Source organism: Falco peregrinus, chromosome 1, assembly GCF_023634155.1.
Source record: "Falco peregrinus isolate bFalPer1 chromosome 1, bFalPer1.pri, whole genome shotgun sequence".
Taxonomy (NCBI): domain Eukaryota; kingdom Metazoa; phylum Chordata; class Aves; order Falconiformes; family Falconidae; genus Falco; species Falco peregrinus.
In genome coordinates, this window is record NC_073721.1 from 70,194,155 (window position 1) to 70,211,704 (window position 17,550).

The 17,550-nt window shown below is 36.9% G+C and overlaps 1 protein-coding gene across 2 annotated transcripts in view; it reads right to left on the reverse strand.

Moving 5' to 3' along the window:
* Positions 1–3,901: 3,901 nt before the first annotated feature.
* AKAP6 (A-kinase anchoring protein 6) overlaps positions 3,902–17,550 on the reverse strand; it is a 287,348-nt gene continuing 273,699 nt past the window's right edge. For both annotated transcript variants that reach the window (XM_027791675.2, XM_027791676.2), the window contains exons 13-14: positions 9,953–13,416; positions 3,902–4,850 (exon numbers count right to left, since the gene is read on the reverse strand). In XM_027791675.2, coding sequence (XP_027647476.2) covers positions 9,994–13,416 — 3,423 coding nt within the window. In that variant the 3' untranslated portion in view covers positions 3,902–4,850; positions 9,953–9,993. The remainder of the gene's footprint in view (positions 4,851–9,952; positions 13,417–17,550) is intronic.

The following is a 17,550-nucleotide window of genomic DNA, read 5'->3' on the forward strand; positions in this document are numbered from 1 at the left end:
AGTTCTGGGATAAAGCTTTTGATTCAGCAGAAATCAGAAAGCAGAAGTTCAAGTATACGTGCACAAGTAGCCTGTATGAGAAATTGCCATACTACCTTGCTCGAGGGCATATTATTTCCCGTAGCATTTATCTCCCCCTGAAAAAAAGGGATAGATTTGGGGTAGATGGTTGATGCTCAATATTCGTTCTTCCAGAGTCTGACTTTTTTCATTCTGTAAATGAAGTGCATCAAGAATAGTTTGTTTTTCCGCTATTGCTTCAAATCTTGTCAAATATGTTTGCCTTTCCCCGTCACTCTCATAATGTTTCTTTGCAAAATGCTACAACTGGATTCTTGCTGCATTTAAAACACCCTCACAGTAATTACAAGAAAGAGGAATATCTTAAAAATCTTGCATGTGTTTTAAAAATTATTTTCACTTTCATTTGCAAACACAGAATGTCACAGAGATGTGAGCTTAACATAAAGTGGAAGTAAAAACTTTTGTCTTTTTTTCACACCATATAATTTCATTTTAAGCATGGTGTAATTCTGTACTACTTGTAATTTTTAAGATTTTGTTTGACAATAACCACAATATCCCAGTAATATTTGTACACTAAAATTACTGACTTATACAAATCTAACTTCACTTTTAACTTACCTTATTTCCCCACTCCCCAGAAATAAAGTAATACTACTTGCTACTGCATAGGTAATTCCATTTTCAAAGCACCAAAGCACTTTGAATTCATCCAGTGCACAGACCTAAGTGATGTCAAGTTCATTTATGGTCCAGTCCTGAAAAACATTTATAAAATCAGGAATGAACATGTATTTACTGAGCAAACAGTAGTCACATGAAAAATGTAAGCAATTCAGGTTGGTAGAAAAGGTACAAGAGACAGGGCGAGTCTGAAAAATGAGAAGCGCAGCACTGAGGGCAATAGATCAGATGTCATTTGTTGGCCAAAATCCCTCTCAAAGTGATGCTTTCGTTAGGAATAACTTTGTAGAAACTTGTCAGTGAAGGGAGATTGACTTGGCTTAGAACTTGACATCCCTGTTAATCCTCTTGAGCCAACTATTAGTACCATCTGGCCTAAACATTAATAACCCCTTTTCTGTGCACTGCAGCACAGGAACTTTTAAAACATTGTTCCTGATGTCTTCAAGAAAAAAAAAAAAAGAATAAAAAAAAAAGGCAACCCTTTTACCAGATACATTTTAGTCAAAATATGTTGTTTTCCTCAACACAGAGGAATTGGAATAAAAATCTAAAATATGTGACACCGGAGGCTATGTCAGCTGTGCATCCTGTCACCAAGGAGGAAGGTCGAGATGCCATCTAACTGACAGAGACTCTTTATCTGAGTTTATTGTGAAACAAACAGGAATAATTTCAGTATCTTTGCATATGTTTGCATGCTTACATGTACACAATGAACAGCACAACCAACCATAAGGACATAGAGATGCCACCTAAATTTCTCTTACTGTGACAAAGGTGCAGAAGCACTGTTCCATAAAAACTCTTTGACTTACCTTGGGGAAAAAAGACAAATTGTTAAGTGAAAAAGACTGGGGACGTGGTTTACAAGGCTAGCCATGTATAAAACTACTGTGATTACAAAACACCTTTTAAATTATAGTCCCGGGCATGTGTTTTACCACCAGTGTTTGTGTGCATTCCCTTCACTTGGAGCTGGAGAGCTCTGGCTCTCCGTGGGAGGAATGTGAAGCAGGCAGGAAAGGGAGATCCACGTGTCAGGGCCGTTGCTGTCAAATGGCCTCCTCACACATTGCAGATGTTGTTCAAGCATTAGCCAGGGAGTGTGTGGAATGAAAAGCAGCCTATGGAACTTTGGGTGGAGATAAATGCTGCAGAAAGCTTGCAGCATGTTTCTACATCGCAAGAGAATTTCACCACCAAGGAACAGGATCAATACAGGAATCTGCGTATAGGCTGACCTTAGAGGTAATATTGGTATGTCAACACTAATTTTACACTATACCAGTATTTTTCTTTAGGGAGTTGCCACTAGAACTTCTTGAAAGTTTGTTGTGGTTTAACCCCAGCTGGCAACTGATTGACAAAGTTTTAGGCACAGTTTGGCCATAAGCATATGGCTTACCCTAAGACATGAATAAATCCTGTATATATCAGATTTCTTTTCCTCTAGCAATCAATTTTTACTGTCAACAAAGTCCAATATATTCTGAGAAGAAAAATAAAAAAGGGTAAATCTCCTAACCATGCCAAAAAAGGAATAGTTGGTAATGATGGGTCTTGCATCACAGTCATAAAAATGATGAATTTATCTCATGAGATTAAATAATATAGATCTGGGAACACTAGTTAAATTAAAATGTTCAGCATCTCTCAGAAAGGAACCACAGAAATTTGAGTTGTGACCATATAATATTCCAGATATTGTATGATGAATATGTGGTTTATTGATTTGACAAGTACTACCTTTTTCCCCCAGGAAAAAAGTGAATTTGTGGCAAATGGCCTAATAGAATGGTACAAGTAATTGATGGAGTTCTGCACAGTCTGTTGGGTGAGGTGACAGATCTGAAAAGCCTCTGACTTACTAGCTTTCCTGTTGTCATAGTGTAAGGTTTGACTATAGTCAAAGCAAGTTTTAAAAAATGCAGCGTAAACCAGAAAATGCTGTGGAGAAAAAAAAAAAAAAGGTTCTAAATTCAATTTCATTTCAAAATAATTTTTAAAATCATGTTTGAAATAACTCATAAACAAACATAATTGTCATTGTAAATACTTTACTAAAATTAAGAGTTGTATTCTGAATTCTTTATATATATTTGAATTAAAATATTTAAATTATATTAAAGTAATCCTTAGCTATACAGTTATAGATTTTAGGTAATTATAGATTAATCTATAGATTTGTACATGATACAGGATATGCATGATCAGAAAACTTTATGGATTCAAAAGGCTTTCTTAATAATTGCTTCTTATAATTTATTTATAAATATTTTTATTTATACTTTTTTATACTCTTGGTTAAGCAGAGTTGTTTCTGCTGCCCTATCCACATGATAGCCTGCCTACTCAAGGCTACGCAGTGGAAGTTAAAATTGAGAGAAATAGCTTGCTTCTTGCAGTAATAGGAGGAGGTAAATAATTTGGAAAACATGAGGTTTGGGTTTTTTTAAATACCTGTTCCTTCAGTCTTGTATGAACACATCCTCTGGTCAGCGTAGTTCCTCCAAGCTTCTAGCTAAGCTTGTCAAAGTAATACATGTTTCTTAAAGGAAGAAGGATGTTGAAGCTTTTTGTAAAAACATTTATATACTCGGAAAACTAATGATTAAAATTTGTATGGGAGAGCTTTTCTTGCTTTTTACATTTCTTCCCATCCCTTCCCAATAGTGTTTTTAGGAGATGAATGCCATGTTTGCAGAGGTAGGTTATAAAGCTGTCTGGCTTGTTTTAGCCACCCAATATAGTTTAACACAAGATAAAACCATCTAAAATGTACAGGCTAAGTCATTGAAACCACCAGCCTGTATAAGTATATAAAAAGCTTATTCAATATAATTATGTAAATGCATGAAATTTTAAGAAGCAGGCAACAAACTGTTACTGATAAACAAAGAAAAGATCTGCTATAAATGTGTGCCTGATCATTGCCACCACTGCAGTTGGCAGTGTCCTAGTTTAAATTGCTAAATATTTGTGCCTCCTTCTTCAGTCCAAAAGACCTGCAGAATCTTTAATGAAAAAGTTCTTTACCTCTGATCTAGGTAATAAAAATCTTCACCAGCTATGGAATCACATACCTCTAGGGAATATTTGCAAAAAAACCCATAATCTTCTGTATTTTGATAAATCATTCTGTTCTTGGAACGCAGGTAAAACAGATCACAAGTTCTGCTTTTTTTTCCCCAATAAACTATGTTTATTGTGCCAATTCTAATTACCATGCAATCTAATGGTTTTAAGGCTTATATTTTCCACATCACTGGACATCACAAACATGAAAGCATTTTATACTGTCATTATACATCAATGTTTGCACTTGGTTATACATATATACAGAAATTATTCACACATCTTAACCTTGCTATTTCCTTCTTTCAAACCAACATAATTTTACTGTGAAAGCAGCTTTTTAATAAATGGTATAAGAAATACAGCAAGGCACACATTTTTTAAAAACTTTTTTTCTCATTACCACCTCAAGAAGCATAAAAAACCAAAATGTTGTACTTAATTCAGTAGAATGTCAACAGTTCCTAATATACAACACCATGTAGTTGTTTCTTGAAGTGTTGCATAGATTAAATTTTAAAATTAAATAAATAAACCACCATTTATTTTAATTGCTTAATTTTTAGACGTATTGTATCAGGAGGGCTAATGACTTCTTTTCGCTGCAATCCAACAAAATTGTCACTTTTAAAGTAAAATAGTTTCAATAAACTTATGCATTATACACATAAATATTAAATTTGATACATAAAATAAAAGAGTACTGATAGGTACAGTTCTGAAAAGTTGAAACAAACTGATCATGAATTCTGTGGAACTTCAAAACTTTAAAGAACAGAACTAGTGATAAGTAGTACAGAAGCATCCGATTTAGGAAGGGGAGGTCATTAGAGGTAGCTTGGGAGAGGAACCCATATGGAAGCAAATGGCCTTGCTACAATACATTATGATCACCAAAATAGGACTAGCATATGCAGCCTGATCACAAAGCCAACATGGACAAATCACATTTGGAAAGAAAATTTATCTTGGGAGTCAGTGTAATGAAAGGCAGTGATACAATGGAATTGGAGGTCATTCTAGGGTTTACAGGATGAACCTGCACCTGAATTGCAGCCAAGTTTCTAAAAGGAAACAAAAAAAGTAATAATAGGTTACAGAAAACGAAGTTTTATTTGCAAAACATAGCTCTCCCAGAACAACCACAGATAGTTATTAAACGGTCACATGCCAGAGCCTTTAAAGCAGAAGCATACAGTAGGCAAACAATGACTTTTAACAGCCTGAGGTACAAGTTAGTGTAAAAAATTGTATTGATGTAGAAAAGTCATTGATTTTTGTAAAGACTTTGTTTCTAAAGAAACAAGGGAATTCATCAAATCTGACCTTTTCCCTGGATTCTGTCCTCATCCTTACCTGTGAACTTACCTTCAGCACACTCAAAAGTGCACCGATCAATGAAAACGTAGGAATTTTCAAAAGCCAAGCAACAGAAATATCTACCCATCACTTATTTTAACATTTATGTAAACATATAGAATGAGATTTCAATGGAGAGGAGGAAAGGATTGTCACACAAGTGGTCCATGAATAGAATTGTCAGTGTCATCACTGTATTTTTAAATTATAATTAGCTATTTAGACACTTCTAGTAGCAGCAATGAGATAATTTTCATACTATAGAATTATCCAGCTCAGAGTTTAGGGTTAAACTATTCATCAAAGAGCACAGGCTTATGATGAGGATTATGAAGAAATAACTGTCAGAATACAGCTCAAAGATTAGTGCAAAGTACATCTCAGGCATTTCCTAGGAGGCACTCCAGACGCGCATTATGTGCCTTCCAAATTAAGCAGGAATATCTGGATCTATCCAGTTACCTTCTCCTTTGATCTTATTTGCTGTAACTGACCAGTGTCCGTCCCCCCCCCAATTTACAGAAGAAATAAACTTATATGATAATAGTGAAAAGCTCAACGGTTTGTTAAGAAACTAAAGAAGAACTGATCTGAATAAATGGGAAGACTATCAAAAGGTTTCTAAAACTCTGGCGTGAGTTTCATACATCTATAGTAAGAAAAGTCTCACTGATGGATACGTCAAGTTTTTCAAAAAATCATGTAATTCAGAAACAGTACAAGATTATCTGGTTTTGGTGTTGTTTTTTTTAAAGTCAGCTACTGTAAGGAGCTAAAAAGTCAGACTGTTTATAACTCTATAAAGAAACATTATAGTAACTACCTCCCTATAAAAGCCTCTAGGAAAAAAACAGTAAGCAAAGATTTAGATCGTTCTTGTACTTCCATTCTCTAAAAAGTAAATTATTACATATTAAATATTGTGTAAACCTATATATTATTTTTTCTTGTAATGAATAATTAACTAACAGTCCTTTGCATTTATGTATCATCTTTTATCTGTGGATCTCAAAACACTTTTCAGTAAATAAATCATGATTCACAGGTCCCATTGATCATTATTCTCATTATTTTGTTGCTAAGGAAGCTGAGGCAAGGAAGGAATAAGTCATACCAAAAAAATCTGTTGCTTAGCAGGAAATAACAGTCAAGTCTTCTGAGTACCAGTCTGGGGTTTCTCTCCTGGCTATGGCAAGTGGCAGGATATTCTGGCTAACGTCGCAGCACTGTCATATAAAGCCAATTTAGCTTTCTTAAGCCCAAGTAAAATATCTTTTCCCCTAAATGAAGTTAAAACTTAAGTTTAAATTACAAATTCTGCACAAAAGGAAGGAAATAGCTTTTGGATTTACTTGTAAGAACTAACAGATTACACACAGAATTCTAACCATGTTCTCTAGAAAAGACTTGGACACATCACATAAACCGGCTTAATGTACTGATCTCTACAAATATTTGAATATGTGACTAAAATTCCCATCCCATTGGTGAGTCATGGGTCACAGTGACAGCAGAAGATCTCATGATCTCATGTACAGAAGGACACTTCCTTCAAGCTGTCCCCTACTTGAGAAATACAATCCGCATAGCTTTATGAGCACCTCTGCTGAAGAACTCTGTCTTGGCTCGTACAAGGCAGTGCTCACAGAGATATTTTTAAGCCTGCTTACAGAATTGTTATTATTTTCTCATAATGGTCACTTTTTGTAGCACACTGCTAAATAGCAGGATTGCATCATGTGGCAAAAATATTTTCTTCACTATTAATTTCATTCTGCTTTACAACCAAGGTAACCAGTAAAACTAATAAAATCAAACTACATTTGAAACTATGCCTTTTTCAGCTTGGAATTCTCACTATGTTTTTAAGGTACACATATACTATAGATTATTTTTCTCTAAGTATTGCAGCTACACATGGAATTACACATTTAAATGAGCTTACAGCACAGGTGCTACAGGAAAAATAATGGTGTTTGCCATTTATCTTTCAAATTAAATAATGTGTTTTTAAATAGTAACTTTTTTCATAATACACTTATGGGAACAACATTTATCTGTCACATTTTAAAAGATGTATTAGTAATAAATGTAAATTACCTTTGGAAAATCAGTAATTAGCCTCATCAAAAAATAAACAATCTGCCACCAAAAAGATAATCTTTAGCATAGTTAAGTATAATAACTGTTATTTGAATAAGTTAACAAATTAGGATAGATTGCTTCTGTAATTCATTCCCCATAGCATGAGAGATGAAGTTAAAGCACCAGGCTTGTGAGTGGGGGAAGGGAGCTCAGACTTTAATGAAACTAAATCTAGCAGCTCATATTTTCATTTTTTGGTGTGCCAGAGACAAACTATAACTATCGTAGGGCTTTACTACTGGGAATAATACAGAATTTCATGGAAGCAATGCTGTATGTATCAGATAAGAACCAGCATATTTACCTAAATGTAAAAAGTGGGAAGCGGTGAAGGGCTTTGTTACCTTAAAAATATTTGTCAACCCCTGGGCAAAAATTAAAACTATAATGGAACCCTGTGAAGTTGTTGCATACAGACATAGCATTACATTTTATTGCATTGTGGAGCGTTTATTAATTATCTCCATCCTCTATGTCCAACCTTAGACCTTATGGCAGCTGCATGTTGTCATATTCCTGTCATGAAAATCACAGCCATCTACCCTGTACATAACTACAAAGTTCTGAAGAGTGAGGGAAAGTTTACAGAGTATTTTGAGATCCTCAGAGGAAAAGTACTAATGAAGTGAAAAAACATGTTATTATCTTCATCAGTGGAAGAATGAGATGAAGAATAAAATCACACTATAGTAAGTATTCTTTCTCAAATTGATATTATAGAAATGAATGGGGAAAAAAAAGAAAACTAATAAAATAGTAATCTAGGAAGAGCGTATGTTTACATAATTATCCCTTATCAATCTCAGACTTTTGTCATCATCTCCATTTCCAAATAGAGGTTTCCATATACACATAATCCTTTTAATGTAATTCTAGAATACATAGTATCATCTGTGAGTTTTGTAAATCCCATTTGATTTCCATCGCTTCTCCAGTTGTTTGGGTGTGTCCAAGTGTTAACTTAATTGGCAATAAACAAGTCATGACAGCCTATTTCAAAGCCATTCAAGAAATATCCTCTTTGCTACAATGTTTCCAAGATAATGCGTTATTCAAATAGATAGGTGTTGAAAGAGACAGTGGTAAGCAGTAGACACATTTTTACATATGTAAATGTGTGAACACTGGGTAAACCACTAATATGTGCAAAAGAAAAGCCCAAAGCACAGTAATATAATACAGCAAAATCAGGAAGTGCAGAAATTAGATATCTAATAGCAGCAAAGCAATCTATTTTGTATAAATAGGCCCAGATCCTCTGCTACAACTACATGGTTTGCAATAGGAGAGTACTAATGGTTTTCATGGGAAGTGATGAATAACAGCCTTTTCTCCTAGCAACATCATGGAATCCTAGCATAACATAGGTTGGAAGGAAACTTGAATGTCATCTGGTCCAACCTCCTGCTCAAAGGAAGGCTATTTTCAAAGGCAGATCAGATTATTCAGGGCCACGTCCACCTGAATTTTGAAAATCTCCAGGGATGGAGATTCCAAAGCCTCCTGGGGAAATTGGTTCCCATGCTTAGCCTCATGTTTTATTGGAAATTCCCTTGCTATAGCTTCTGGCAAGCAGTGCAATTTGGAATTGGAGTGGTATTTGGAGCTGTCATGCTGGCTCTGGTCTACTGGAGGAGTGTTTCCAAAGGCTAATGGCATTCTATACAGCTGTGCTGGCTTTTGGGTAGTAAACAACTAGGCCAACTCAAAGCAGCAGTGCTACACGCTAGGATCTGATCCAGAAGTTGCTTTGTAAATCTTCTTTTGTTGTTAAATATGCAGTTATCTTTAGATGTTTACGTGAGGTCAGAAATTCCCTATCTGAACCACTTTCAAACTTTGGATGAGATCAGAGCCACTTTTTCGTCTTAGGTTCCACCATCTTACTTAAGTTTCAAAATCCTTACCACAAAAGAGAACCAAAGGTTCCATTACTGCTGTGTGGCTATCAGTTTCCATCTGCTTTGGTATTCAGGTCCTTATTCTACATTACCCTCACATTATACTCTTTAATGATGTTGCAAAGATTTCTTATTTTGGTAACCTCAGCTTCTGGCCTAACACTGCATTGTAATAATTGTGTTCTTAATAATGGCTTACTGAACTTAAATCATGGTAAACTGACATCAAGAGATGAATTTTTATCTCTCTCCAGTCTGCTTAGCCATTCTTCATGGCTTGTATGGAAGTATGGTAGAACTCCAACTCACTAGTCTTTCAAAATTCTGGTAAAACTGGAAGTTCCGCCTCATGGAGTGATTTTGAACACCTCACAAGGCCATCTGACTGTAGACAAGGGAATCAATGAGTAGAGCTGGTTTCTGGTTCCACAGCTCAGTTGAGGAGGGAAGAGAAGGCTGATATGGAATTACTTTTGAAGAATTCCCAAGTTCTGCAAGAAAGCAGATTTTTTTCCAGGAAGGAGCAGTTCCAGTCAGTGCAAAGTCAAAGGGCAAGAAGCAGTTAGTATTCACTGCAGTTCTTGACCAGTGGCATGTAAATTTGGATTATAGTGTAATCAAGACAAATGATATAGCACTATCATGAAACAGAAGCCCTGGATGGTGATTCATCTCCTTTCATTGTAAAAAATGTAAAAAAGAAAAAAAAAAGGCCAAAAAAATTTAAAAAAAAATGAATGTGTAACTTGTAGAGTACATACCTGGTTTTAGGATAATGTACGTGCCTGGAGAGAGTTACATTCTATCTGTGCATATTTATATGTCTTTCCTTATGAAGATTCAGGAGATTTTCTTCACAAGTAAGAGTTTTACTGTTCTGATGCAAAACATCCTTTTCCTGTGAATGGCCAGGCTTTAACTGAAACTCCATAGCTGAAGCCTCCTCAGAAGCAGCAACACATCCTTTGGGCTCTTCAGCTCCAGGTGATTTTCCTTTACTACTATTGTTAGTGCTAAGCTCTGGAGAATTCTTTTCCAAATATTCAGTTTGCCTGTCTGAAATCAGCAAATCACCATCTTTCAAATTGTTTGATACACTTTGTTTGTTAGGATTGGGGACGTTTATATCATTGGCATCATCACATAAGAATGATAAATCCCTGCTTTCAGATGAAGTTTTAACTTCTAATGACTCTCGAGTCACTTTGTCTAGTGACTCTGGAGGTGTTTCAGAAACAGCATTAGAAAGAGGTTGCTGCTGCTCAGCTCGTGCTTCAGGAGTGCCATTAGAAATGGATTGCTGCTGCTCAACTCGTTCTTCTTCAGGACAGGCTTCAAAAAAGCATTCGATATTTTCTCTCTCATCTGTGAAGTCCAGTGGCACAGGAGTGCTGCTCTTTTCCTCTATGTACTTGATTACTTCTCCACAGTCACTATCATGAGAAGAAAGTGAAAGATAAGAATAGAAGTCCCCTTTTCTTAGCTGAATGGGTCTGTGAGAGTGTTCTAACACTTTTTCCTTGATCTGTGCTAACGAAGCTGGAGCTGATGACTCACATTCAGGTTGTGACTTACTTTTCAAAGCTGTTGATGCCATGTCTATTATCTCTCTCACAAAATTGTGTACTGAGCCATCTTCCATGTTTCTTTTATCAAAGGCAGCAGAGTCACAGTTACAGCATGAATCAAGACCATTGTCTGAGGAGTCACATTCTGCTTCATTGGATTTCAAGGCTGTACAGCGATCAGTAGATTTTTCAGTAATGCTTATGCTGTGCTGTTGACCATTAGGTAAGGATGTTTGTAAAGCTGTTTCTTGTATGTCTACACAATTCATTTCTGAGCAAGAGTCAAGACAAGGCTTTTTAGCAGGAGAGTAAGCAACAGAGTGACAATCAGGCTGAAGACTTTGACATTCTTTTGGAATGTTTCTGGATCCATCTGATGACAGAACAGTTTCCTTGCCATCCATATGTGAATCATCTGAACTGTCTGTAAATGCTTCACAGACAAAACACTCATTTTCAGCTTCTCTGACATCAGGTGATGCATGAGTTTTGGGAGCTGCTGACGTTCTAACAAGACTTTCCTTTTGACTCTCAAGAGTATTTTCAACATTGCCATTCTCCATATCATCCACAAGCTGATCCTTGGCAGCCTGGGAGATACCTTTCATCAGGTGACTCTTTGTCCCCTTTTCACAATCACGTGGTACATTCTTACTATTGCCATTATTTTCTGGTATTTTCTGTACTGAACCATTCAATAGTGTTTCAATGCTTAATGTATCTGTGGCTTTTGATGTCTCATTACTAACTTCTTTACTCCGCTGAATTTCATCACTGAGGTTACTTTTTCTCTTCTCCCTTGTCAAAGAAAATTTTGGTCTAATCCAAGTTTGGAGTTCATTTTTTATATAATCAAGTCCTGAAATTAAGTTGCATTCTTCATAAATATCCTCATCAGTTGCTATACTGGAGTCATCATCTTCATCTTTGATACCTAGCTCTTCCTCAGTTAAGGTAAGGGTGGAACTTGAGAGCAAATCACTGTCATCTTCATCATCAGTACAAGCAGAAGTGCAAGAGACATTAACAATCATGCTGACATTGACATCACTCTCATCAGCTACAGACCTATTAAGACGTTTTCTAAATGATGCATTTGAATCTGGTATTTTATTTCTGTGCAGTACAATGTCTTCAGAGCAGAGAGAAAGATCCTCACTGCTGCTGAGTTCAGTGAGAGAAGCTGCTGAGTCTTCATTTATTGAGGATGCAATATCTAGAGACATCTGTCCAGTAAAAGACATTTTCTGAGAGCTACTTTGGAGTGTTATATCAGAGATGCTGCGCTTTATCTTTTGATCTAAAGGACTCTGGATATTCTCTAAGCGATTCAAAAGATCTAATGTCCTTTTGCTGAGCTCTCCAACAGAATCACTGCTTGCACTTATGTCTCCTGAGCCGTGATGACTAAAAAGATCTTCGTTGCTTTTGTAGGAAGTCAGCCAGCTCTCCAAAGAGGTGCTTCGCTGAAGACCGTCCCCACTTTTAAAAATACCTGAGCTGAACAGATCACCTACTACAGACAGAGATTCTAATGAAGAACTACGAGATAAAGTTGAAATCTGTCCTGTATTCTCTGTAACAGTTAATTTTCTTACAGCTTCTGCAGACTTACAGGAACTGGGATCTGATTCTCCAGTGATACTTGCCAGAGTATGGTCATGAATAAACCCATCTGGTTGTGACTCTCCAGGCTTATGTTCAGATTTACCAGGTATTTTATCAAAACAAAAGCTATGAAACAAATTGCCCTCTGTATGTGGTTTTTCAATTTGTGATTGTTTCATTATCAGTGGTAATTTGAATTTGGAGCCTTGAAGATAAGAGTAATCATAAAATGTAAACACGTCATGTTTTCCTTGCAATTCTTCTAGACAAACAGGGTTACATGTGGTAATACTGCCCAAATCCTCACCATTTTCACTTCCACAACATGCAGAAGGTGCCAACTGGAAACCATCTGAGAGACTAGCACGGTCATCTTCATCTTGCTTAATTTTTTGTTTTATTACATCAACTACATCATCCACTTGAGTTTCTGCATGCCCAATTTCAGGATTACTTTGAGTGCTTTCAATATCATTTAGCAAAAAAATTTCGGAATTATTTGTAGTTTCTGTATCGCATTCACTCACTATTCCACTCTCACTCTCAGAATGCCTGCTTATGTTTCCACTCTGATACATATAGTTATATGGTTTTGCCATCGTGTTTCCCCCTATTAGGTCTGGCAGAGATTTGGTAGATGAAAATGACGAGTCTTTACTAAGACTTTTGTTTAACATGTTAGACTGCGTTACATTGGAGAGTTTGGATGTTTTTTTCAAAAAAGGCATGTGTTTTTTTTCTGATAATTCAATATTATGAAGACTATAGACCTGATAGATGTGAGGATTTGGAGGGGAAGAAATGCTGGGACAATAAAGAGGACTTCCACTATCACTGATACTTTCGTCTTCATTCACATCGTTATCGCCACGTTCTCCTGAAGCAGGTTTCTGACTTAGATCGTCTTTCTTGAGTTCCTGATCAGGATCAATTAAGTCTTCATGAATACTGATCAGCTTATTACTTATATCAGTTTCATCCCATTCCAGTGCATCTTCACTTGGACCATTTAGATCCATCAAACTGGGTTCGATAACATTCAGAGGCTCCTGTAAAAAAAAAGTCAAAGATTACAAATATTTACAGCTGCACTTTAAATGTGCTTCCACTGAAAACATAAAAGTAAATTAATTGGAGTAAAGTGTGGGTTTGGGACCATGATCACTAGTAGGTTTTTAGTTTTGTTATGTTTTTTGTACCATTAAAATGACCAATGAAAATGAAATCTATTAAATTTTGCATGATTTCTTAGTCTTCTTAGGGTGTTTGGTTTTGTTGGTTGGTTTTTTTTTTATTTGCTGTCAAAATATGATACAGAAATTTGACTTTTCTTTAATAGAGATTAATTGTGCTTAGCCACTTTATATGTAACAAGTTTTAACCATTCTGCAGAATCACATAGGACTAGTTAGTGTGTTAGTAGAAAACATGAGATTAGCATGTTGGATATATGAGAACCTCACTTAGCCTGCTTAAGTTTAAAAAAGTTAAGATATAAAGGGTTTATTAAAGGATTTTTGAGATGTTTATAACAAACCTTTATGTCGTCAGCCTTAAAACAGCAGCTCTAATGCACTGGAAATCACATAACTCAATGAATTTTATCAGAATTTCTATTTATTCTTTGCTTCATAATAAATGCAGTACTAATGACCAGTAAGTAAGACTAATTAATGTTAATATCTTCAGCTGTAAGAACAATCAATCAGTCTAATCAAATACTGCATGAATTTCAAATATTGTCTGTGCTGACACCTTTCTTTAGGAAAGGGCTGATAAATAATTGAGCTAAACTGAGTTTGCTTTTTCTAAGACTTTCGTAACTTTCACGTAGTATTTGCTATTATGACTCAGAACATCAAGAATTGTTCCTTCCAGAAACACGTGTGGGAGAGGGACAATACCTTGGCAACTCCTCTCACTGAAATGTGATGTGTCAAGTAGCAAACAGTACCGACTCACCTTAAACACCTTAAAATAAGACAGAAGTGGTCCCTGGTTTTGGGGCTGGTTCTCTGAGCACAAATTAATTAATTATTGACAGGCCTCCATTTTAGGGAAGTCTTTTCTTACACAATAAGTCTTGTAATGGAACTGTTAACTAATGTAGAATTGTTTAGTTTAAATCATCCTAACAGCTGAACAATGATCACTGTATCCAGAAAAACAAGCACTTTTTACAAAAAAAACCCCTTTCAACTATGATTTCTCACTCTCTCGAGCTTTCTTGGAGCAAGTTTTGTTTTTCAAATACAGCACTGATCGCATGCCAAATAGCAATCTAAATCACAACAAACTTACAAAGTTAATGAAATACAGGCAGGTAAATGGAGGCTGTAGTCCAATGAAGTGCAGTTGTATACAGCTTAGTTACTGACTCAGATTCATCAAGACTCAGCCAAGGTTAATTGTGCAGGGGACGGCATGTATCTCTGGCTTTGATTCTCAGCTGGGAACTCTCTCCTTAAAGTAGGAACCAAAGTGGCTCAGCCCTTTTGTGAGAAATCGTGGGATGTTCTCCAACAGCTTAATGGGACACTGATTTTAGGCATGGGACACTGTCAGACTGGGCACAAGAGACATGAACCAGGTTCTCATTCTCTCAGGAGAAGCCCTACCTACATGCTGTTCTGAAAAGAAGCCTGCTTCTCTTGTTTCATTTTGCATAAAAGAGTTAAATATTAATTGGGTCGTAGATAGACGTGGAGAATTTTATCCTGCAGCACAGTGTTCAGCACACTTGGCTAGCAAGAGGCACAGACAGGTCCAAATCCCTGCTCCAGTGACTCTTTAACTCCTGTTGTAGGTGGCACTGTTTCTGTGCAAGGCACAAGGCTATCCCATCCGACGGTGGGTGGCCAAAACACTCAACTGACGTAAGGAAGAATTATTTTCAACAAATTGGGCAGCTTAGCTATCCGCCATTCAGCAGGGTGGTTGACAAAGCAAGACATTCTCCATGTAAGATAAATCTGTGTCCTCGTGCTTCCTTGGGCTTAGTTGTAAGGCAGGCCCCCGAGTTCTGCAGCTGTGGTAAGATGTTGCACATAATCATGGGCAGAAATAAGGGTGCCAAAGATTTTTTTCCTCCTTGGCAGGTTAGGAGGCTTTTGGAATTTTGAGAATGGGTCATGCCTAATGTTGAAGGCTGGAGTCTCTTTGTGGATCAACCTACTCCAAAGCTTTTTTACAGTAAATTTGTTAGAGTCTTTCACCGCCCCCCCCACCCCCCCCCACCCCCCATGACACATTGGCTAGTGATAGCTTAAATGTTAAATTTCCATGAAAACATCCATTTTCTAGACCACCACAGCTGTCAGAACAGTTCTGTACATTGTGGACTTTAGAAATCCATATTTGGATTTGCCAGAGGGCCTTGTTTTCATAATGGCTTGTGGCTGGTACTTAGCTGGACCCATTTTCCCACCTGTAGCTGACCCTTAGCCATCCTGCAAGTTAAATACAAGAAAATGACAATAATTAAATTGTTGGTTTGAAAACCTGTTAGGTTAAACAAGAAATCAGCTACAATTACTCATTTTCTCTCTGGCATGTGTTACGACTCTGTTGTACTTAGCATTAGGAAGACATTGCTGTGAAAAGCTTCCTAAACTGCACAATTTTACTGGTTTAAGCTTCTGCCAGCTGCAAAAAGAAATTCCTGAAGGCAGGAAATCAGCAGCAGGTTCCAAGGATTTTATGTTCCATAGAATCTGATTTTGTTTCTCAAAAACAAAACATTTGGTCCTTATTGGTCGGGAAGATAACCTTCCCCCTGTAAATCAGCACTTGGCTGCCTTGTTTGTTCTGCAAGTCAGATGGACTAAAACAATAAAACATGTAGAGTTGTGACCTCAGCCCATTCATCTTCACTGAGTGCTCCTTGCTTCAAAGCCTATTTTTTATTCTTCAAATGCACGTGCTTTTCTGAGGCCTGGTATTTACTCAGAAGGTTTGCAGGCATAGCTATGATGGTGAAGGATTCGATATTTATTTTTTTTCCTTCTGATTGTTACAGGTATTCTTGCAAAGGCTTTTATATAGATATGCTTATTTTTCTAGCATAGCTTTCTCTGTCCAAGGAACTGACTGAATTGATATTAGTGAATTACTGCTCTTCTTATAAGCATCACCTCCCTTGAAGTACAGCTCCAGTGGTTATCAGCTACATTCGCAGCCCTTCCCAAGCACAGACCAAGTTTTAACTTTGAAACGAACCACTCAGCTTTAGCATTTTCAGTAGAGGTATATATTTTCCCTGTCTTTTTTACAAAATTTAGCAAGCTGCTCAAACAAGAAAGAGCCTTTAGACATTGAGGTAGTTGTTGGAGAGAGCAGCATCATACAGACCCTTGAATAAATCTCTGTAACGAAGAAAGGAAGGCAGTGTTACTGCAGCCTATCTTTGCACTGACCTCCACAGCAGGTAAACCCCAAGAATCTCTAAGGACTATTTTTATCATGTCAGATGTCGCCTTATCAGGCTGCTCGGTGCTTATGTAGGGTTCTGGAGGATTGGAGTTATCATGCTAGTAATAGATTATTAGGTCTTGCCAACAGAGCATTTAAAATTCCCCAAATTGATCCTTGGTGTTATACAGAGGATGGCAGGTACAACGCCTTAAGTGTTAGTTGGTGTCAGAGCTAAATTCTGATTGCTCACTTCACTGGGAAAAAAATGCTGTTGTTTCTTCCCCTGTCTTGTTTTTCATTACAAAGTACTGTATAGTATTGCACAATACATCTTTTACACAAAGCAGACAAATCTATTGCCATTTCCAACTGGGAAAAATGTACTTGTGTGAGAGCTGCACCAAGTTTTTTAATCCCATTTCAGTTAATGATGAATGTGGCTTTTCTAGTGTAAGTTTTCACTTACACGCTCCAAAGGATGTTCTACCTAGTATGGTTCAAGGTATCACTCCTGGAACCTCAAATGCCCAACAAGAAAGGGGTCTGTGACAGATAGACATGCTGATCTCCACGTGTAAGACAGACCATAATTAAAGAGAAGCTTTGAGTGTGCTGCAAAGATTCAGATTTCAATGGGGTCTGCCCTATACGCTCACTCTTAATCCTGGCCTCGCTGAAGTCGGTGACAGAACATGCTGCATAGGCACCATTCTGTCTGGCAAAAAATTCTTTGGACACCAGCTGGTGTAACTGATTGCACTAAATTTCCC